The sequence below is a fragment of the Camelus bactrianus genome, chromosome 12 (assembly GCF_048773025.1).
Source record: "Camelus bactrianus isolate YW-2024 breed Bactrian camel chromosome 12, ASM4877302v1, whole genome shotgun sequence".
NCBI classification, from domain to species: domain Eukaryota; kingdom Metazoa; phylum Chordata; class Mammalia; order Artiodactyla; family Camelidae; genus Camelus; species Camelus bactrianus.
The window spans coordinates 34,844,337-34,868,730 of NC_133550.1; the positions used below are offsets into that span (position 1 = coordinate 34,844,337).

General features: G+C 35.6%; 1 protein-coding gene across 1 annotated transcript in view; it reads left to right on the forward strand.

Annotated features, from left to right (window-relative positions):
* The window catches only part of SLC5A8 (solute carrier family 5 member 8), a 50,888-nt gene extending 27,012 nt beyond the window's left edge, over positions 1–23,876 (forward strand). The window contains exons 8-15 of the mRNA XM_010962818.3: positions 3,469–3,557; positions 4,424–4,536; positions 7,104–7,171; positions 9,319–9,405; positions 12,057–12,262; positions 16,241–16,344; positions 19,747–19,826; positions 20,095–23,876. Of these exons, the coding sequence (XP_010961120.3) occupies positions 3,469–3,557; positions 4,424–4,536; positions 7,104–7,171; positions 9,319–9,405; positions 12,057–12,262; positions 16,241–16,344; positions 19,747–19,826; positions 20,095–20,220 (873 nt within the window). The 3' untranslated portion in view covers positions 20,221–23,876. The remainder of the gene's footprint in view (positions 1–3,468; positions 3,558–4,423; positions 4,537–7,103; positions 7,172–9,318; positions 9,406–12,056; positions 12,263–16,240; positions 16,345–19,746; positions 19,827–20,094) is intronic.
* The last annotated feature ends 518 nt before the right edge of the window (positions 23,877–24,394 follow it).

The following is a 24,394-nucleotide window of genomic DNA, read 5'->3' on the forward strand; positions in this document are numbered from 1 at the left end:
TCCTTAGATTGTTCATTTATAAACAATTTACCTTCTGATTTTTAAATAATAGAGAAATGAATCTAATAAGTGAACATTTATTGAGCACCAACTATGTGATGAGATTCTGTGCCAAGACCTTTGTATGCTTCATTTCTTTTAGTTATCACAACCCTGTAATTCTAATTTTAAAGATGAGGAAATGAATGAATGTCAGAGAGGTTATATGACTTGTCCAAGGTCACATAGCTAATAAGCAAGAATAGCTGCAAGCACACATCTGATACTTACCATGGGCCAGGCACTATCATAAGTGCTTTATATGTATAAATTTCAACTCTTAATCCTCACAGCAACACTCTGAAGTAGGTGCTATGATTGTCTCCCTTTCAAAGGTGAGGAAACTGAGGCATAGAGAAGTTAAGTAACCAGCTGGTAAACCTGGAGCCAGGATTTGAACCCAGGCAGGCTGCCACTAGAGTCCTAACTTTGAATCTCTATGCCATATATCATCTTTCATAAAGTGTAGCTAGAATTCAAACCCAGGACTGCCAGGCTCCAATGCTTGAGTTCTTGTTCTTAGAACTCTTGCAAAATTATTTTCTAACAATTGATTGTAAATCAGGTGCCCAGGGCATGCATTAGAATGATCATAGGTTGAATTTTCTGTTGGTGTAAATGCATAACATACTCCCAGGAAAATACAACTTTGTGGGATTAGAAAGTGAGAGCATCCTTCATGTGCATATCTCAGTCCTGTCTTGAACTGTGCCCTCCTGTTGATAAACAGATCTTCCTGTTTGCTCAGAGAATCTTAAGAATCGTGTTTACTCTGCTGATGGAGGCACTCTTTTGTTATATTCTCTCTAGTCAAGACTGTTTTGTGATTTTTGTCAATCTTTGTCTTTGAAGACCGTAGGGATTTAAAATTTTTTTTAAAATTTTAATGTATCTTCCCCTTACTCTGAGCAAAAAACCAAAAAACAAAACAAAACAAAGCAATTTTTTTTAAGGTGCAACCTCCTAACCTTGAGACTTCTCCTCATCATAGATTGTATGCAGGGGTGTCTTGCATGCATGCACTCACCATTTAGAGAGCATGTGATAAATTTTTGAAAAAGAAAGATGCTTTCTCCTAATTGAATGATTTCACTACTGATTGTTAACCAGTTAATTAAATTAATATTTCCCCGGGGATACAATGCCAATAAGGCACAATCAGTAGATCGGGTCAGAAGCTTTACCTGAGAGAACAAAGGTAAGTTTCTGCTGCGCCCTGCGATAGCTCACACTGAGGAAGCAGGTTTGGTACCTAGATATAGTTGTACTGCTTTTCTAACAGTCTTACCCAGTTGATTCTACCTATATCTGCAGGGACCATTCAGATTCTGAAATATCACACCGAAGATTTTTGGAAAGTTGACAAGAGAGTAGAGGATTTTAGATCTCATTATAACACTAACGATGGAATTTTTACTTTTGCTTATGTATAGAATACTGCTTGAAGTTAAACTTTTAAGATATCCTGGGGAAATTGCATGTTGATCTCATAGAGAGAGAAGTGCTATTCTGTTTTCCTAAGAATGAAGAATTAATAAGCTTTAGTTAAATGAGATCAAAGAGGCTGATAAGAAAGGGCATATCATCCACTCTGAACTATTGAGAGAAGGAATCAATGATGTTTCAGTGCAAAAGAGAGGACATTTTCCTAGAAAATTATCCACTCAGGACTCTGGTTCAAAAATCAGTTTCTGCCATATAACACAGTGCTGAAGTCTGCCATATAACACAGTGCTGAAGTCATACACCTTCCCATCCTTATTTAATATTTATTTTCTTAAAAGTAACTGATCGAAAAGCAAGTATCAGGAGTTGTTTTTTTTAAAGAAGCCAGTTTCAGGAATTTCGTGAGGTTAGTCTCCGCTCGTCACTATGTTTCATACAACAATTGACCCTTGAACAACACAGGGGTTAGGGGCCCTGACCCCCCGCACAGCAGAGAATCTACGTGTAATTTTTGACTCCCTCAAACTTAACTGCTAATAGCCTACTGTTGACAGAAAGCCTTACCAATGACATAAATAGCCGATTGACACATATTTTGTATGTTATGTGGATTATATACTGTATTCTTACCATAAAGAAAGCTAGAGAAAAGAAAATGCTGCTGAGGAAGTCATGAAGACGAGAAGATACATTTAAAGTACTGTACTGTATTTATCCATACTATAAGTTTACCTTGTCTGTTTGCAAGATGAATCATCTGTCAGGACCTATATCAGTGAGTCTTATATGATACGAAACACTGCAGATGTTATACTCTTACCAACACTAGACATCAAAAGAGAAAAAATAATATGAAAGAGAAATTCATATTTATTTACAAGTGTAACAATTCATGCATTGGTAAAGAAGCAGCAATATGATTGCTTCATAGTAGCCTAGTGTAATCCATACAATTGCTTTATGGTAGCCTAGCCTATACACTAATGAATGAATCGTTTTAAAAGTTTTATGATATACAGTATTACAGTCATATTCTTAATACAGCATTGGAAACACTGTTACTTTTTTAAACTACTTATCTTTGATAATAGATTGATACATAGTTTCTCCCATTATGAACTATGGTGGCACACTGTACTGTAAAGCAACTCTTTGAAAGCAGTTATGAAACAGTAAAAAAAACTACAATATTTTAATATTAAATATCACTCACCTTATGCCTTTGTAAGAATAGGCTATCCACTTCAATACAAGTCTTGCATACATGTTCTACACATACATTTTTATATATTTATTGTAAAAAAAATCTACATAAGTGGAGCCACACAGTTCAAACTCATGTTGTTCAAGAGCTAACTGTATTTGCAACTATAATTACACTTTCAATCCTGAACAGTGATTGAAGTTCACAAAAACAGCTTTGAGTCATCAAGTAAAGTTAAATTTAAAGTGAATGCTTTTTACTTAAGCACAGAGGTATGCCAATATTTCCTTTAAATTGATTTACTGTTCCAAAGAATGAAAATAGCTACCTATTACCGGGCACTAACTATATTCCATGTACTACAGTAAGAGCTTATATAGGTTATCTAATTTAACTTTTTTTTTTCTTTTTGTTAGTGGAGGTACTGGGGATTAACCCAGATGTCAAAATGAAGAATAAAGTATGTTAGCAGATTTCTTTAAGTCAGATATTATATTTGGGACATTTGGAAACAGAGGTTAAAGACCTTTCCATTCGAGATGATATTTAACCCTTAATAAGATCCTACAATCTATGAATTTGAATATTCATGCTGAACGAAGAAGTTGAGCATTTCTTGTACAATTTTAGCAGGTAAAGAGTTTAATTTTATGTATTTTGGAAATTTCAGTTATGTGGAATAGCTTCCTTTAGTTCTTGAAGAACACAAGATAAATGAGGTGTTAATTAATTTATTTCGTAACAAATAGTACTCAAGAGTAAATGTTGGAATTTTTCAGCTCATGCCTTATTTGGTACTGGACATTCTGCAAGATTACCCAGGAGTTCCTGGACTTTTTGTGGCCTGTGCTTACAGCGGAACATTGAGGTATGAACAATGACTCTAATAATACATGGTTTCCCTATTGGGATCTTTCTTTTGTTGTTTGATATTTGGGAGGAAAAGCTGAATTCTGGATATGAGCACAAACGGCCCCAAAATAGGTAATTTACTCCATGTATCCTGTCTGTCGGTCTGTTATCTCTAGGGGCTGGCAGTCTATTATCATCAGTCTCCACTTTTAACTTTGGCCCCTTCTATCTAATACATCATCACATACCTTGTAGGGTCATAATGACAATGATCAGTTGATGGTAGCTTTTGTTGATTACCAAAAATGGATACCTACAGTCTTGGTTTAAAATATACATGTAGCTATGGCATGATCAAATGGAGAATTAGAATTAGAATTTCCTTTTACAGGCTGAATAATATATACTGTCCAAAGAATCTTGTTTTGTATTCGAACTTCTTCATTGTACTTTCTTCCTATGTTTGCTCCAGGGAACCCTTATTATTAATGTGTACGACATGTGTTAGTGTGGATCCATGAAATTAATTTTATTGATATTTATGGTGTATGTTAGTGAGGACTTATGACAATTCTTTCTATGCACAAAGAAAAATATGTTTTAAAATCATTTTGTAGTAATACTGCATGAACTTGGTAGATTCTTTCCATAGACACTAAGGATTCATTTCAAAATGGAACCAACAATTTAATTTGTTCTGAATCATTCTTGGATGACAACAACTTCCAGAAAGAGGATGATGTAATTATTTAAAAAATAATATAGTAGAAATCTGGTTACATTTCAGAAGTGACAATATATATTTTTCCCTTTTCTTATTCCCAGTTAGATTATTATTACAGTTTAAATATTATAAATAAAAAATTTGATTTTCCCTTACAGCACAGTGTCCTCCAGTATTAATGCTTTAGCAGCAGTAACTGTGGAAGATTTAGTCAAACCTCACTTCACATCTCTCTCAGAAAGGTCTCTCTCTTGGATTTCCCAAGGACTGAGTAAGTTTTCATTTCACAATTCCATTTTAACTCTGGGAGATGATTTTTTAGAGATATCAAAAATTCTTTCCTATAAATGTTATACAGTAAGAACTTCTGAGCGTGAGTGTGTGTGTATACATACATGCATATATATATATGCCTGCCTGCGACTTACCACAGTCATGGCCATATTTGCAATCAAGATTTGGGACATACTTCAAACAATTAGTTGTCAGGCAACCATGAAGAACAATTTCCAGAGGCCCTATTTGGCTGTCCTTCTTTCTTTACCTTCCTCCTATCCCAAATCTAAGTTAAAATTCCTAGCCACAGTTAAAATTCAACTCTCTTCCTCTTTTCCTCCCAAAATTTAAACCACAGTTTAAAAAATATCCTTAGTTTGAAACCAAGAGCTATACTTTTTCTGTATAACCTAAGAGGGCACTGCAAGTTTAAATTTATAGACATAGTCCATGTGTATAAATTGAAGATAAAGGAAAAGAGCATTATGGTTTTATCTCTTCTATCTGCACATGTAGACAATCGGGAGATAGTCAATAAAATTGTACAAGAAATGCTCAACTTCTTCGTTCAGCATGAATACTCAAATTCATAGATTGTAGGATCTTATTAAGGGTTAAATATCATCTCGAATGGAAAGGTCTTTAACCTCTGTTTCCAAATGTCCCAAATATAATATCTGACTTAAAGAAATCTGGCTAACATACTTTATTCTTCATTTTGACATCTGGGTTTAAGTGTTTTGAAATGAATGAATAACAAATTTTTTTTAAAAGAATCTTTAACTTCAACCTACTAGCACTAATAGACTGTCAAAGAAATAGTAAATAATATTATATTTTAAACCATAATTCTCTATATAATTGCCATTACTGTAGCCTGGAATAAGTACTTAATTTATATTCTTCAGTGTCTCCTAAATTTAAATTGCATTGCATCATTTTATTATGTATCTGATTTTAATCCTGGAGCATAATTTTAGAATGATACTATGCTTCCTAAAGAGTTTTTAGATTGGTTCATTATGGGATTATGGAAGCTGTGTGGTTTAGTAGAATGAATGGAAGCTTTTGAAGTCAGACAGATGCAATCTTGTTTCATCAATTTACCAGTTATTAGCCTTGAGCAAACCCAATAACCCCTTTGAGCCTCTGTTTCTTTATATGGAAAATGGGAACAAAAAAAAAATTCACCTTCCAGGTACTAAGAGGTTTAGAGATAATCCATGTAAAACAAGAGGCAGTAGCTGGTGCTCAAGGAATGATGTTGATAATGATTAATAGCAAATCAGCTCTGCTAGTGTAGATGAAGTTTTCATTCATTTTGAAGGGTTGTATGAAAGTGTCACCTTGAGGTATATTACAGGAAGGACATCAAAGAGAAGAACATGGCAAATGGTTTGAATGTTTCCGATAACTTTGAGTACAAAAACCCACAATAGTGACTGTTCATGAGCTACCAAATAGATAAGAATCAAGCTAAATATGTTGAAAATACTATTTAAATTAGGGCATTCAGAGGCATGAAATATCATTGCAACAAATATCATTGCAAATATCTTTGCAAAAATTAATGTAAGGTTTTTCCATTCAGGTGCAAAAAAGATTGTTTACTCAATATACTTAACAAAATTGTATGTGCTTGTATAAGTAAGATAGAAATAATGTTAAGGAATGCACTAATTTTATGATGAGCAAATTTCTCATTTATTTTATTTTTTGGATTTTGAATTTTATACATGGGAAATGATATTAACTGTTTTCAGGTGACTTTTGCTGAAGGGAAGTCTTTAAAATAAAAATTGGGGGAGGGGCGTAAATTTTCTTATCAAAATTTTAAAAGTAAAATGTGTACTTGGAGAAAATCTGGAAAATATCAAAAGCCAAAGAGAAAAAAATCCCATAATCTGACCACCAGTGGGGTTTGAGAATTTCTATAAAGAAGTTTTGGCAAAACAGTTTGGTGGAAGGGGGACTATAATACTTGTCTTGAAGCTGCCTTTCTTTGCTGGTTTAACAGGAAAGGTTTGTGGATGCTGATGGAGATTATGAGAGGGCTAAAGATCCTGAAACACTCCGTGGTGTGGATTTCCACTTCCCAAGAGAAATGAATGCCTAAAGTCATAAGACTCTAATTTCTGATGTTTATTATGCTTCTGCCCCTCATCATGTTATACAGAGTAGAGCTGAATTGTGTCCTGTTTCAGGCAAACTGAAAAAAGAGACCTAAGCCTTCTTTTATAAACAAATGTTTATGGAGGATTAGATTAATAACACAATAGTTCTTAGCTTTTTAAATCCCTATAGTTAACTCTAGGGATTTTTTACTTATATAACTTAATGTAGTTAATCCTGGGACCCAATATTAGAGTTTTCTTTCCTCTTACGCACACTGCCGATCCTGTAGAAAAACACTTTCCTTTTTTGGCTGGCGTTGACGTATGTAGCCATTCTTCACCACAGTCATATTACTCACTTGGAATCAAAGGTGTGGTAGCTTATTCTATTCAGAATTCTAATCCTCTGGGTCTGGATTTTACAATGGCTTTTGCATCATTCATCTAGGTGTGCTGTTTGGAGTCCTGTGTATTGGAATGGCTGCGCTAGCGTCACTAATGGGATCTTTGTTGCAGGTAAAAGCTAATCCTTGAAGCTTTGAGTCATAATCACTAAATAATTCTTCTTTTTCTCCTTCTCCTTCTTCTTTTCTAATGTTAATGTGACCATCCTTCCAGACTTCTCTCTCTCTATACCTACACATAGACATACCAAGGGACAGAGATGACTGAATTCTTTTTAAATTTTTAAAGGATATGGTGGGGAGGATAATAGCTCAGTGGTAGAGTTCATGCTTAGCATGCATAAGGTCCTGAGTTCAATCCCCAGTAAGAAAAAAAATAAATAAATAATAAAAATTAAAAAATTTTAAATTAAACTTTATATTTTGGGGTAACTGTAGATTTGTATGGAATAGTAAGAAATAATACAGAGGGATCCCATATTCCCTTTACCCAGTTCCCCTCAATGGTGTGAGGCTTAGGTTGATGTTCTTTTCCCCCCTTTTCCCTGTGAATACCTGTTGCTCCAGCACCACTTGTAGAGGCTGCCTTTCTTCCACTGAACTGCCATTGCCTTTGAACCTGTGTGAAAATCATTTGGGCATATTTGTGTGGGTCTATTTGTGGTTTCTCTGTTCTAGTCCATTGATCTACGTGTCTATCCATCTGTCAAGGTCACACAGTGTTGATTACTATAGCTTTATAATAAATCTTGAATTCAGGTACACTGAATCCTTCCACTGTATTCTTATTTTTCAAAACTGTTTTAGCCATTCTAGTTCCTTTGCCTTCCCACAAGTTTGAAATAATCTCTATACCTCAAAAAATCTTACTTAGATTTTAATAGGGTTGCATTAAACCTGTTTAGTAATTGGTAAGTATTAATTATACTATTATTACTAATATTACTATTAATATAACTACTACTGCTTTCCTCGGATTAATGGTTGCACGAATTATCTAGCACACCTAAGCCACAAACAACAAAACTCCTCTTAATGTGCTTTCCTCCGTTGTCTGCATTATTGTTTTTATTTCTTATTGTAGTTGATTCCCCCCTTTGTCATAACCAACCCTGGCCTGAGTATATCCAATGAGATGATCCAGGAGAATCATCATAGCTCCAAGCCATGGAGCTCTTCCTTGCTTTATTTTTCCTGGAACAGGTCTTTTTTGGGGTATATCCCTTATATCTCCAAAACTGGCTCTAGGTCACATTGTCATAGCCTGCTACATGGGCCAAGTGACTTCTTTCACATTCTGCAGTAAAGTCTAACTTCCTTCCTACTGTGCTCTGGTTCAAGAGATGTTGTGAAGTGACTCTTTAGGATCATACCCTGAGCCCATATCCTCCTCAAACACTAGTCTCTGTCATCATATCCTCACTCCTTTCCCTAGTCTATGTGGTAGACTTTTTTTTCTTTTTTTGAAAAAGTACCTCAGCCTATATTCTCTAAAGCTGTTCCTGACTGGATTTTTTAAAAAAAATTATTAATTCTTTGCTATCAGGCCCCTTTACTCTGTGGACACAGCAGAAATGGTTCTGTCCACTATCAAAAATTAGCCCTCATTAATAGCCATTATTAGGAACATACATCTCTTGGAAATTTCAGCCGTTTGCGTCTCCATTCTTCATGTTGCACATTTTTTTCACTATCATGATTTTAGCATCTATATACGTCAAAGCAAAGGTTGTAATTAACCAATTAGATTTTGAACCTCTTTCTACATTATTTGATCCATCTTTTAAAAAATTATATTTTTAATTTTAGTCCCATCTTTAGGGAACCAAGGATAACATCGGGTTTCATTGCCATCTCTAGTCACTAGCAATACTTATCCACAGTCTTTATTGGCAGAGGATTTTGAGACTATCAAAGCACAAGGGTGTGATGTGATTGATTATAAATGTTGACAAGAATAAGGTTGGGAGAGGTGGTGTTCGTCTCAACTTATGCAGTTATATAGTTGCTCCCACTGTCTCATGACTCCCTACCTTCTTTATGTTTTGCTTCTTCTATTGAGGGTACCTGAATGAACAGATAGAGACTGAGAAGCAGAAGCTTCCAAGTTCTGATTACCTCTTTGTCAATGACAAGGCTGCCATGATTTTTAGGAGGAGGCGAAATACTTTAAATCCTCATCCTGCTGAGATAACTTTAAAACACTTTCAGCTTTGGATTTGAGATTTGCTAACTGATGGCTTTTTATTACTTTTGTAGGCAGCACTCAGCATATTTGGCATGATTGGTGGACCACTTTTGGGCTTGTTTGCTTTGGGTATTTTGGTTCCCTTTGCCAACTCAATTGTAAGTATAAAAAATAAATATGTGAAGAACCTACTTTCCCAACTATAGTAGCAGCTCTACAATTTTTTCTCAATTGTAAAGATATGGTTCCTTTGATATCTGGCATTAGTGACTTGTCTTGATGACTTAAATTACTCATATTGACTTTGCTGGGATACACAGTGAATGTACTATGGACTGGGACCCTGCATGGGTGAAGCTAAATGAAAACTGCCAGAAAAAAAATATAGATTATAAATATTATATAAGTAAATTGCTTATTATAACATAATTATATTCTATAACTAAAATATAGAATATTGTATAACATAACTAAAGGATATATATTATTAAATAATACATATTATGAATATTATATAACTAAAGGAACATCATTTTCTGTGCATTTATCTTTTTACCCTTCTTAAAAATTAATCACTAGAACTTAAGAGACTGACAGGCTCAGATATGAAAGATTTTAGGGCAGTAGAGCTGAGAATACTTGTGAATAGCCAGGGTACACCAAAGAGAAGCAATAAGATAGGCTGCTGACCAGATAACATATACTTCTGATATTAAAGACTTAGCTCTAGTCGCATGAGTCTAGACCCACAGGGGTGATCGTAATTGGAAATTGTATCTAGAAAGAGGTATGTTTCTGTTCTTCTACATTGACATATCTATGCTCTGAAGTATTGAATTTTGTTTGGAATAAATGAAGTTGAAATTATGTCTCTGAAAGCCAGGAAAAACTCCACTAGTTTAGTCCTGCCACATGCTGAAGTTCAGGAAAAGCTGTAACGTGTGTCTGGTTGTTTCAGATAGATGTAGGGTAACTGCAGAACTACGACTTTACATTTAGAATTACATGTTCCTCCTGAGGCATCAGGAATTAGTAAGACAGATGCTAATGAGGGCTATTATCATTATTATTATTAATAATAATTCTTAATGAAGTGTCATCTGAAAAGCCAGTTTGGTAGAAATTAATCACAATGAAAGAGAGTTGTTTGTGTCCACCTTAGAATGGTGAAGCTTTGACTTAGACTCTTTGCATTATGAAATGCATAGTGGTTTGTTGAGTGCCTGAAACATAAAAAAAAAAAAAAAAAAAAAAAAGACAGACTTTTGGTTTTTGACATTTATTGCCACCATGAGTTGCTTCCAGAAATGCTGTAGGTGACTGGGTCCAACATGCCCTTTTTCAGGGGAAGTAAGATATTATTATTCCTGTCATAGGAAGTACCTCTTTTTATCATATCCACATTTTTCACCAGCAGAGTATCTGTCTACTGTTACTCTGGAATAAGCTTCTTCCCTCTCTTCCTCCCTTCCTCCCTCTCTTCTTCCTTCCTTCCCTTCCTTTTCTTTGCTTCTGTTTCTCCCTTGCCTCCTTTTTCCTTCCTTCCCCTCCTTTCATTCACTCATTCATTTATTCATTGAATATACATGGACAAAGCACTGTCCTGGGAGTGGAGAGCACTGAATATTTCTGTTCTCGTGGCATTTATAATTTCGTGGATCCTTGATCGAGCCATGCACAGTGCTGAGAGTAAGCAAGTCTGGTCTGTCAACAGCTAGCCACACCACTATTCCAACCTTACACTATTCAAAACCATTTATTGCATACCTGCTATAGTTCCAGCACTGTGGCAAGTGCTGGGCACCAAAAATAAAGAAACCTTATTCTGCTCCCAAGAGTTCACAGCTTAATGAAAGAGCTCACAGTCCTTGCCCCCAGCACAAATCCTCTGATCTAGTCTGCAGCATTCTTGTTCTCCTATCAACATGCCATTCTTTTTTTCTGCCCTATGATTTTGCTTATATTTCACCTCTTCAGATATTCTCCCCTGTCCTCTCTATGTAGAGCTGGAGGCACAGGCAGCCCTATCTGATCATTGTTCTTAAAAGTAAGGGGGGAAATTTCACCACAGAGGTAGGGGCTTCCTAGCTCAACATTTGCTTTCATCCCCATCATTTGGAACTATGGAACATTCAAAGACTGAAAACTGGTGAAAAGCCAAGAGCAGGTAACCCAGGGTTTCCAAAGATTGGAAAACCAAATGTCTTCAGAGAGGACATCTCCAGTTATCTCTCGAAATACTTGGTTTGGTTGTATGTACCATTGCAGTCATTTGCGAAAACTGCTTGCTATTTCCCCCCTAATTTTCCTGCAGCACAGTTATACTCATGCATGTTTGTAGTATAGGAATAAACCCTGTGGATGCGTTCTTCCTCATAGTCTGTTGCTCATATGGTGTCATTTTTTTCACAGATAAAATAAAAATAGAGGAAACAGTTAACCTGGAGTCAACTGTTGTTATTGGGGTGTACAGAGACAAGGAGGCCAAAACAGAGTGCTGGCCATGGAAACAGAGTGGAAGGAATGGAATTATGAGATCGAGGCAAAGAAAAATGGGCAGGAATTGGTGATTGGCTAGACAGAGATAGGAAAAAGGGAATGGGGTAATGGAGATCCCAGGGCTCTGGGCTGAGGGACCAGGGGCCCATGCTGCCCTTGGCAAAAGGCAGAGATCTTGCAAGGGAGATTAGTTTTAGGAGGGGAGCTGATAAATTTGGCTTGGGCCACGGTGAGCTTAACCTCCTAATGTTGATTTCCATTACAAAGCAAACTGTATTACTGTTCTTTTAAAATCACTCCTGTTTTGCAGGGAGCACTTGTTGGTCTACTGGCCGGGTTTGCCATTACTTTGTGGGTCGGAATTGGAGCTCAACTTTATCCTCCACTTCCTGAGAGAACTATGCCATTAAGGCTTGAAACCTATGGCTGTAATAGCACATACAATGGGACAAATTGGATGACAACCACAGAAATGCCATTTTCTACCAGTGCTTTTCAAGTACACAACATTGAAAGGTATTGAATTGAGCTTTATGTCATATTTATTTAAAATGTGTTTAACAGGTAGAGAACCCCAGCTGCTTTTTGTCTTGCCTGTAACACTATGATTTTGCCTAATTCTGAAGTGGATAGAGCCCATGTGGCTTTCTCACTATTATATTTTGTTCAGAAATAGCAAAAAAAAAAAAAAAAAAAAAAAAAAAGAAAAAAGAAAGAAAAGAAACTTCTACCTTACCTACAGATCGGAGATGACTTGAATAGTAACCAAAAAAATGCTACCAAATACCAGCTCTAGTTGGATGGAAAATTGTCTTTGTCAACTGAAAAACTTTTAAAATGTAAAGCAAAATTATAAAAGAAACATTGCACAGGTAGTCTTTGAAGCCTTTCCTGACTAAAAGCTACATTTTATCTAAATATGTCGGATAATTGCTATTTGTTCAGTTTTATAGATTCCATATCTTTAGAGCATTGGCAGTGAGTTGCAGCCACGATCATCCTGTTAGACTTTTCTGTTATGCAGTACAGTTTTAAGCCTCTGGATACTGGTGTCATCTGATTTAATAAAATGATGTAGACTTGCTGGTAGATCATTGTTTCACTGTATAGTGGATGTAAGGGTGAGATTATCCTTAGGGGATATATACATTTCTATCCTTAAAGCCCCAAACCTATGGATATATTCAAGGAATGCAAAGATGAGGCCACTTCCCCCAAAGTATTGTCCCAGTTCCAGCTTGCCTAGAATGAAACCATTGGAGAATCATTCCTTTAGAGTCAAAACATGATGTCTCCCTCTTAATATGGACACACTCCTGGGAGAAGGAATGTGACTATATGTATCAACATTATTAGCGATTCATATCCCAGAGGGAATTCAGCCATGAGAACACTTGTCAGTTGGAGTTCAAGGCTGGTAAACTCTGCATGAGTAGAGGGAAAAGGTAGTTTCAGAGCCCGAGGCACATATCGGGGGAGGTTGGACTAGGTGGCGTGCTGTGGAGAGAGGGGCAGGGAAACACAGAGGGTAGTCTGGACAAGCATGAATGCACTCATGTCAGGTAAGGGGTCAGGAAGTCATTAGGGAGTGAGAAAGGGAGAAATGATTAATGGAAAGGTAAGTGGGAAGGTGTTCAGGATGGATTTTTTGTTACACAATTTTGCTTAGCATTTGTCCTGATTATGTAAATGTCTGTTTTCATTTAAAAGACTGAGGCAAAATGGTCATTTGGATTCCTGAAACAAATAAATTAGCTGAGGCTTACCATGTGTCTGGTACCATCATAATCACTTTTATATGTCAGCTTGTTTATAAAATAACTCATATCATTCTGAGAATGAACTGTGTACCCAGCACTGGGCTGACCATTTATGTAATATCCATAGAAAGTCTTCCCCTCTCATTCACTGTGGTTTCTGCCTTTCAAGCAATTATAATTTACCTGAGAGAATGTGCTAATATACACAAAACAATGAACTCACACATAATAAGTATAGTAACTAGCATATGGTAAACAGCTAATGAAAAGTTGAAAAATGCTTGCTAAAAGAATGGAGTGTAGATGAGCACAGACTTCAGGGATGTATTAATGCTTGAAGAATGCAGAAGTTGACCAGAGGAGAAGGTTGGAAAGTCATTCTTGTCACAAAAAAATGACCAAAAGGGAAGTTGGACAGGAGTATAAGCAATTAGACAATACACTGTGAAAAGTGGTTTTCATAAGCTATCATGGGAGCCAGGAGGAGGAAGAGTCTAACTCTTCTGGGGTGGAAGATGCTTCTTAGAGGAGTGTTAAAGGAGCTGGAGTTTATCAGATGAACAAGATTGGGCAGGGGAACCAAAGGAAGGAGGAGTGTGTGTTGCAGAATGAAGAGCAACATATGCAGAGACATAGAGGCTGGAAGTCACATGTCATAGTGGGAAATCATGCATAGTTCAGTGTGGCTAGCCTCCAAAGAGTGAACACACAGCTAAAGATGAAATAAGATGCCCTTTGGTTGCCTAGATACTGGGTTTCAATTACCCAAGTTCGGTTTTTATTTTTTAAGTTCCTAACACTTGATGGGTATATATTGATAACTCTTTGTACTTTTAATTTGCATTCCCCTTGTGATTAATGATGTTCAATATCTTTTTTTCATGTTTATTGGCCATTTGGATAACTACTTTTGTGACTTGTCTATTTAAGTCTCTGGTCCATTTTTAAATGGATTCTCTGTCTTTTGTTTTTGTTTTTGTTTTAAGAATTCATGATATATTCTAGATATAAGATAAGTTTTAAAAGTGTTTTCCCCCTACCCCATGACTTGCCTTTTTACTTTCTTAGTGATACTTTTAGTGGTCAGACTTTCTCAATTTTAATTAAGTTCAACTTATCAGTCTTTTCCTATATGGTTAGTCCTTCGTGTGTCCCATTTAACAAATCTTTGCTTACTCGGAGTTCATAAAGATATTTCTCTAATTTTTCATTTACAAGCTTTCTTGTTCACCATTTCCATTTGGGAAATGTAATCCATTTTGGAATTTATTATCAGTGATCAAGATTCATTTTTTCCCATATGGATATTCTATTATCCAAGCACCATCTATTGAAAAGATCCTCCTTTTGCCCCATTTTGCAATGCAATGGCAACTTTGACATAAGCCAAATGACTGCTTTTCTGTGGGTCTGTTTTTTGATTCTCTAGTCTGTTCTATTTTGCCTGTCATTGGCCCAATAGGCTACATTATCTTAATTTCAGTAACTCACCTCTGTTTCCCTTCTTTCTGGGATCGTGGCCCCTCAAGTGCTAATTGCCTTGACCTCTCTGGTGTCTTCAGTCTCCCAGTTTTTATATATTGTTCTTGGCAGGTTGGGAGGTCTACGCTATCAAAGCTGAAAGTGGAATCCTAGAGCAGTTGTTTTAGAGGCTGGTCAGATCATGTCACTCCTCCACTTAAAATACTACAGTGTGTCCACTGTCCAGAGAGTAAGATCCAAACTCATCCAAGTCCTGCAAAAAGACCTCTGCCTCTAGCTCTCATCTTGCTCCACTCTGTGTCTTCTTGACTGTGCTTCAGTCTGCTGGTGTTTACCTCTCTCTGGGATGCTTTCTCAAAAACTTCTGTTATTCAGATCTCAGTTCCAATGTCACTTCTTCACAAAGGCTCTCCCTAACCACTCCTTGCATTGTAGTTCCTCCTTCCCACCCTGTTAATGTCATATTACCTTATTTCATTTTCCTTACGTACTTTCCACCAGTGGGAATTATTACGTTTATTAATTTGTTTACTTGTCACATTTCTCTATTAGCGTGTAATCTTGATCTACCTTTTTTTATGGCAGATTTTCCAATGTCAAGAACAATGCCTGGGACACTAAGCAGAGCTGAATAATTGCAGACATTTATATTACAGGCCTAGGCCAGCACTAGAGCGATAAAGGAGGAATAATATACAGGCCCAATGATGAAAACTAAACAAGAGGTTCTACTCTACATGAAAAATGTGAAAGTGAATTAGAAACTCAAAGAGATCATGGGATTATTACAATATATATAATAAAATTCAAAATATCTTTAAAAATAATTTTTATAAATGAATATGAATGAATGTTAAAATTAAGATGTCAACATCTTGGTGCCGTATATTATACATTAGAATAAGAAATAATCATATTATGTGTCTATATAGTTTCCTTTCAATATGACTTCAGTAGATTCAAAATAGTTTAAGAATTCTTTTGCTTTATTTAGCAATGTGTAAATCAATTTATTAAAAGCAAATTCAAAGAGCTAAAAAAAAAATGGACATTTAGTATTATAGTACATGGTCAAGGTTAAGTCATGCCTTTAATTCCTGATCCAGTAAGTTAAAATTGGGACAGCAGATTTGGACATTAAAAATGTAATTAAATATTATATTTTGACTTTGCCATGAGGCTTATGGACACATACTCTTAGTTGATATTAGCACTGCTGAAATCTGACAGCTATGCTTTCTTTCTCTATTAGGACCGCACTAATGGATAACTGGTATTCTTTATCATACCTGTACTTCAGCACTCTTGGAACTTTGGTAACGTTATTCGTGGGAATACTTACCAGTTTGTCAACAGGTAACTATCTAAACATTAGTATTGCTGTGTTTACCTCTACATTAGTTTTTTTTTTTTTTTTGCTGTATCTGTTTTATAGCTATTTCTGTTACTTTACTATAATCCTAACAATTAGTTGAATTATCTGTTCCATTTTACTCATGGGAAATTTTAGGGCTTGGACTTGAAAACAAAAGATCTATTTCTGTTTGAATGTTCGAATGCTGTTTCCTAGCTGCGTGGACGTACAGCTGTAGGTCTGTGCAGCTACTGTGTAGCTGCTCTGAGCTGTAGCTGTCCTGGGTGTGAAATGAGGGCAATGGTAACTGTGTAACTGACCTGCCTGTCTCACAGGTTGCTGTGAGATAAAACAAAAAGGCTTGCAAAAGTTGCGTGTAGCTACTACAGTGCTAGGGATTGTATACATACCTTTACAACAGCCCTGTGCCGTGATCTTCCCGTTGTCCTGCACTGACTCTTTGTAAACTGTAAAGAAGTATACACGTGCAGGGAATAGTAATTATGATCTTTATATCTAAGCATAATGTGAAAGCTTTTCTTTAAATGTCCATAAACTGTAAGAAATAATTGTAAAGGAAAATTAAACTGATAATACACATGGTACACACTGCTCTCTGGGATTGCCATAGAACTGTTACCCTGAGACCTCCTTTGGTCCTCATTCCATGAATTCTTTTAGTTTCTCTCCTGTGTTGGATTCCCTGCTGCCTGTATCCCATTACTCCTAGGTCTCGTTTACTCCGTTAATTGGATGGAACACAACCTATAACACATTCTTGAGAAAGGGTGAGCAAGAGAGGAGATTTTAGAAACATTTCATGTCTTAAAAAAAAATGTCTTTAGTTCTCCCTTGTGCTTGATTGATAATCCAAGTGGAGAATTTTAGGTTGAAAATAACTTTCTTGCTCCCGGAGGATGTCTTACGTTTCTTCTCCTTGCCGTGTTGCTGTTGGGGAGACCAGTGCCCTGCTGACTGCTGGCCCTTTGTGTGTGACCCATTTCACAATGACTGCCTTGCCCTAGGCCCTCAGGAGCGTTCCCCTGTGAAGACCCATGTCCTTCAGTTCTACGGCACTTTCCTATTTTATTTATTTTGTAATTTCCTGCCATTCTCTGTTTCCTCTTTCTGGAAACTCCTGTTAGTCAAACGTTTTAATCTTGGACAGTTTCTCTAATTTTCTTATCTTTTTTCTCTTATTTTCTATCTTTGTGTCTTTTAGGTCTACTACAAGGAATATTTTTTCAATTACTTTTCCAATAATTCTCAAGGGAGCACTCTGATCCAGTTTTGAGAATAGTCTGTAAGGGAAGGAGGGCAGGTAGAAGGCTATTGCAGTAGCCCAGGTGACCGATCATCACGGTGGCTCGGACCAGGGCAGTAGTGTGGAGTTGGGGAGAAGCGCTGGGCTCCCTAATTTCCTACGTTCCCTCACACATTTACATTCTGAGCAACCAAACTGGGGGACGCAGCTTCACTGTCCTCTTTTATCAAATGTGTTATAACTAGTCAGAAATCCTACGCTTTGTCTAAGTATGTCTTTGTTGGCTTTGTGCTATAAATCTACCAACACTGTGCCCCTTTAGAGAATCTCACCATCTCTCATTGTTTTTTGGCACCTGGATAGCACTGTTTTTCAAACTTCTATGATACTTGTGTTTATAACTAATATGTTAGTAATTAGTGTGGCTATTGATGATATTAACATATAATTATAATTATTATATGCATTATAACTTACGATTATTAGAAATTTATAATAAAGTTTGTAGTGATTTGTTATCTTGCAAACGGCTGTTTAAACTATTCTTTCTTTACAGAAACGACTATGCTTTTTCTCATAAGTAAAATCACCAGCCCAGCAGGTTTATTTGCTTGCCGGTTTTGGTATGTTTTAGACAAATTTTAAACTTCTTTCATCAGCAACCCAGTTGCTCAGATCTGGAATACACCTAACCAGTCTCCTTTTACTATCTGACCTTTGGTCATTTTTCAACTCATTTTTTTTTTTTCCTTTAGAAAAACAGGGTGTTCAAGTACTCCCTTTGAGTACTCTCGTTTTTCCCCTTAAATGCTGTGATTCTGATAACCATATACAGCTATGTCTTTTCTTTTGCTTTAAAAAGTGAACGTGACAGGCATTTAGTGATGAAGAACATTTCCACTTCATTAATTTTATATGACTTATTCCCACTCCACAGTAGCAGTGAGCTCCTTACCAAAAACAAAAAAACAAAATCTAGAAACAAAATCCTGATGTTCCTTGGGAAATATATTTTAAAAGCTACTGTACAATTCTAGGAATATGTAAGAATTTAGGCTAAACAGACTTGGTTGGTATTTCAGCTTCCCCTAGCCATGTACTGTGCGCTTTGAGCGTGTCTCTTCGTTGGTAAAGTAGGGTAAATATTTTCCTAAGTAGGCTATGAGCTATGGGTGCAGGGGTTGTTTTATTCATCTCTGTCCCTCTAGCACCTGGTAGAGTCTCTAGTACATGGTAGGCAGTCAGCAGTGTTGAATGAATTAATTTAAAGTTGAACCCATCTCCAGGACATTAGCAGTTTCCATAATTAAAACTCTAGTATTTGTATGAAAGTGGTGATTCTTAAACTTTAGAACACATAAGGATCCTCAGAAATTTGGTAAGAATTAGAATTCAGTGGCCTTGCCCACAGAGGTTCTAACTGGGTCAGTCCAGGTTGGAGACCTGCAGTTTTTTTGTTTTTGTTTTTGTTTTTGTTTTCTTATTGAGGACTTGCGTTTTAAGTACGTGCCCTCGGTGATTTGGATAGAGGTATTTGGAGAACCACTTATTGAGATACACAGTTTTCAAAGCATTCTCTTTGATCCACAAATAAAATACTAAACCAAAGAGTAATTTTTGTAAAGCAGAACTTTAGGGAAGAGAGTTTGGATCAAGTACCTAACTTTATAGTGATTTGCATTTAAATGATTTATTCAACAACTCACAATTTCCTGCATTTCTTACACACATCTATATTCATAGACACCAAATTGAGGAAAGGCAGCTTCACTATCTGAAGCAGAGGCAGATGGTTTGATTTTTTATTGGTAGACCAGTTTTCCTACCAGTATTGGGCCAGATGACTCTTCCTCTAGTTGGGCACCAGATGAGGCAGTTGGCTTACTATATTCCATTTATATGGAGGCATCTCATTTATCTTTAAAGATTAGACTCGTATTTATCACAGTGAGAGGCTTGCAGAGTCTGAGACTGACTGAGGGAAGGGAAATGGTGAGCTAACTCTCTAGCACTATTTAATAGACTCTCTTGCTCTGTGGTTCTGTAAGTACATAGAATGAAGTTAAACGCCTGTATGATGGACCTTCGCTGGGGAGATGCACATATCTTTTTAACAACATAAATAATGTATGTTTTTCAGGAGGAAGAAAACAGAACGTAGACCGCAGATTCCTACTAACCAAAGAGGACTTTACATCCAATTTTGACATCTTTAAGAAAGTGAGCTGGCTTTCTTTTTCCTTAAATTAATAAGACTGTGCCTTTATCACCAGGATACAATACTAGTTAGTCCTCAGACTCTCTTTCAAACTCTGATGATAAGGAAGGTATTTGCCTTCCTTTCTTAAATGATCTGTTTCTGTGGTTTTTCTCTGCCTCAGTAGATTACGAAGCTGATTTAGAGAAAGAAAATCAGTAGTAACAATTATTTAGAGTTGAATGAGTTAACACTTTTTTTTCTAATCACCATGTTAACATTTTCTTTTAGAAGAAGCAAGTTTTAAACACTAAATCTCATCCAATAGAAGATGGCGGAAATGACAATCCTGCCTTCAACCATATTGAATTGAACTGCACAGATCAAAGTGCCAAGACCAGTGGGACTCGTTTGTGAAGCAGCTGTGACACTAAGTGATCTTAAACAGTGTCCCAGTTTTCTGTGTTTTCTAACATAATTGGATCAGGTTTAGGTTTTTCTGTTTTGTTTGGTTTGGTTTGGTTTATCATGAGCATTTGGGGGGAGATCTTTGGGGGGATAAATATTTGTTAAAGCGAAGTCCTGACTTTACTTACTACACTCACTAGTTGATGCTACTCTGGAGGTAAGAGTTTCAACATCAGCATTTCCCTCTCTCTTTTATTTCAATGAAGCTTGTGAAAGTTATGAAAGTTGTGACTTCATGTGTGCTTAAAAGGTAAATACACATACTTGATGGTCAGAAGCATATTCTTAAATTTGGGCATTATTAAACATATTTCCATGCATTTGGTGCTAACATATACATTTTGGGGTTCACCAAAATCATAATTAATATTGAAAAGGACATTTCTCCCTCCTACCACATACTCCATTCTTAGGGAGCAATGAAGTGACAGGTCTGTGTTGTCTAGATCTTTGCTTCTCATCAACCCTATCAGCCCACGGCACATAAAAACCTTGAAATGGATCCTGGCTCAGGACGCATCCTGTTTGGGACAGAATCTAGGCCCAGTGATCAAGGCCTTCTTGGTGCTATGCATGTATTTTTGTGCCTTTTTTGCTTGTTATCTAGAGCTCCTGGCCATTGGCTGCTTATTTTGCTTTTCTTAGACTCTGGTTCTTATCTGCATTCCTAGTTTCTGACCCATGAACTTTGGTTTTGTTGTTCATTTTACCTTTGCTTGCCTTCCTAATTTCCTGTTCACTCTACTGCCTACATAATTATATCTGGGCTTGCATGTGTCTTGAGACACCCACTGTGAATCATGCTACCCTGGATCCTGGTTCACATCTCAGCCTATAAACTCCCATGAGCCTTATACTGACTGAAGTGCTTTCAATGTAGGTACTTATAGATTTGGTGACCCAAGACTATTTACATAATTTAGAATGGTTAAGCTCCATGGAATCGGTTGATTCCACTGAATGCTATTAAGCTAAATTTTCCAATGTCAACTAACTTGCAGTCAGTTAAATTTAAAGGTACATATGCCTAGAAATCTTGAATTCTAGTATTTCAGTTGGTTAAAGAGCTAAATTACAAAGGCAAATACTATTATTTTTCTTTAGTGTCCTGGAATTACTAAATATATGCCATGTTTTTTATGTTTTAAAATTTCAAGTAGCAATCTCAAAGTTTATTTTGTTTATTTTGCTAAATTTCTAGCTAAGACTCTGATTACAGACTTTCATCAGTAACTTATTTTTTTCTACAGTACACACATTAGATATTGGGTTTTTTTAGCTTTACACTGTTTTAAAATAACATGTGAAATATTTAGGTATATTGAATATTTTATAATTAAATAATTTTTTGCTTATTTTCTAATATTTAGGTGAGCATGCTCTGTACATTTAGAGGTTGCCGACTGAAAACATTAAGAAATGAAAAAAAGTAGAAAATAGCATTTATCTAAAGCAGGGAGATTTATATGACATTTAAATTTAATGATATATTCACATATTTTGTATGTGTATAGTTGTTATTTTTAATCAATATATTTGTAAGCATACAGCAAACTTTGTAAACCTTTCTATAATTTTTTTAATGAGTAGGGACATACAATCTTATTTGTTTCATGTGTGTGATTTGAACTATTGTTATTTATTTAATAATTCTAAACGCACATGTGTGTAGAATGCTTCAATTTTGGAAATCAAAATCAAGTTATTTAAATAATTTTTTCTTTTATCTGACTGCCAAGGAATTATGCAACGTATTTTTAATGAAAGATATAGTAATTCCATTCTTGTCCACTTTCTTTTAACAAAGTATATCTTTGTGACATTAGAAATTATTGATATTTTACTTTTATAAATACCTAAGATTAAGTGGGGAGGGTATAGCTCAGTGGTAGAGCACATGCATTAATATTCATAAGTTCCTGGGTTCAATCCCTAGTACCTCCATTAAGATAAATAAATAAATAAAAGTAACCTAATTACCCCCCCAAAAAATTTAAAACAAAACAAAACATAAGATTACCAAATAGAATTCTTAAGAAATCAGAGTTATGTTATATTAATTATTAAAAATCATTTGTCTTAGCTAAATCTTTGGGTAAAATCAAACAGAGGTAAAATGTTAATATAATGTAAATTAAATAACCTAATGTTCTTAATTATTTTGAATCACAACAAGGCAAATGGGAAGGAAAAGCCACATAAGTTGCCTATCTTTTTTGTTACTAAAGAGTTGTATGACCTTGAATTTATTCTTAATCTCCTCTAATGTTGGAACTTCACACTAAACACATACCTACCTCACAGAAATAATGTGAGCATAAAAGATCAGATAGCACTTTATTAACTCAAATAGTGTTACTTAAAATTTCAATATGATTGAGAATCAAAATCTGAGACAAAGGTCATTTGCTAGTTTTAAGTAAAGGAGAACCATTAATAATTTGCAATGTAATGAAGTGGAGATAGTTCCTTTTAAAAATATGTACCATAGAAATATTTAAAAAATCAGAAATCAGCAGGATTATTCTAAAAGAAAGAATGTAAACTTTAAAGAAAGCTATAGAACAATCATATACACTCCATAGGGAAAAAAATTTTTATTTAGAATGTAAAACAGTATGCATGTATATTCATCTGTTTAGTTGCTTATGCGGTATATTCTCTCTAGAACAGTAGTTCTCAAGGGGTAATTTTGCACCTCAGGGACATTTAGAAATATCTGGGTACATTCTTGGTTGTCACAGGTGGTAAGAAGGTGCTACTGGCAGCTGGTGGATAGAATTTAGAGATGCTGCTAAACGTCCCATGGTGCACAGGGAGCCCTCTTCTCCACAACAAAAAGTGATCCTGCCCTAGATATCAGTAGTGTTGACTTCAAGAAATTCTGCCCTAGGAGTTAGGTTTCAAATCTTGAAATCACACGCCTTGGTTGTGTTCCTTTAGGGCAATTGCCTTGACTCTTCTATCTGTTCTTATCTACAAGTGAGGATTAAAGTATTGATAGCATATGGAATGTTATGATGCAGAATAATGATCATATATTTTAAGGACTACAGAATTGTGAGTAATTATGAAGACAACTCTTAAGAGGGTTCATTTCTTAACATGATTTCCAACATTGACACACATTAGGATGAAGGAAATATTCAACCTATGAATATGAAGGTTTTCATAATTATATTTCATTTTTTAAAACCCCAGAAAGTATCATTTATTGTTAACAACTGAATGTCTGTCCATGAATGTAGATATGTGGGGCAAGGGTAGGGTTGAGATGGAGGAAGTAACTCTCTGTGTTGATTCTTATAGAAAAGTCTGAGTTCTTTCCAATAATGATTGTTGATATGGAGTCAACAAAGTACATGAAAATTCACTGTACAATTTAGTCACTGTAAAATTCATTTTTACATTTGTGTGCCCATTATGAAAAAACTTGAGGGGATTGAGCATTGTAATGTGAAATATGGTTGCATTTGGGATTTTTCTACTTGATTGAACTCTGCAGGTGTCTTTACAATTGTCTGTTCTTGGGGGATAAATGTCAAATTGAATATAATTAATTTTATCAGCTTTTAAATAAAATTATTTCTACTCTGTTTACCACATAGAGGACTCTTCCTACCTACTATTATAAAAGTGTAAGAAAATAAACATATAGAACTTTTGTCACTGAAGTCATTAACACTGGATCTGAAAATAAAGGTAACATATTTAATACTGGAAAGTTCTTAGCCATTATCTCTTTGACTATTCCCCTTCTCCCATTTTCTCTGTTCCATAACTATTTAACTCCTATTAGATGAATGTTGTAACTTTTTATCTCATCCCCATGTCTCCTAATCTGGTTCGTAGTTTTCATCTTTTTATATATATATTTTTTATTTTATTTTCTGCTGTTTTTGTTTTCGAATCTGCTACTTAACATGTCCATTGAATTTTCTATGTCCATTTTGTATCGTTTCAGTGACTTTATTCTTTAATTTCTAGAGTTGGATGTGCTTTTTCAAATTTTCCTATTCTTTTAGTCCTAATTTTTTAATTTTTTCATTGTTTTTCCTAATCATTCTTTTCTCTCTATAATAACTTTGATCATGTTTATTGCTCTTTCCTATTGTTATATTAC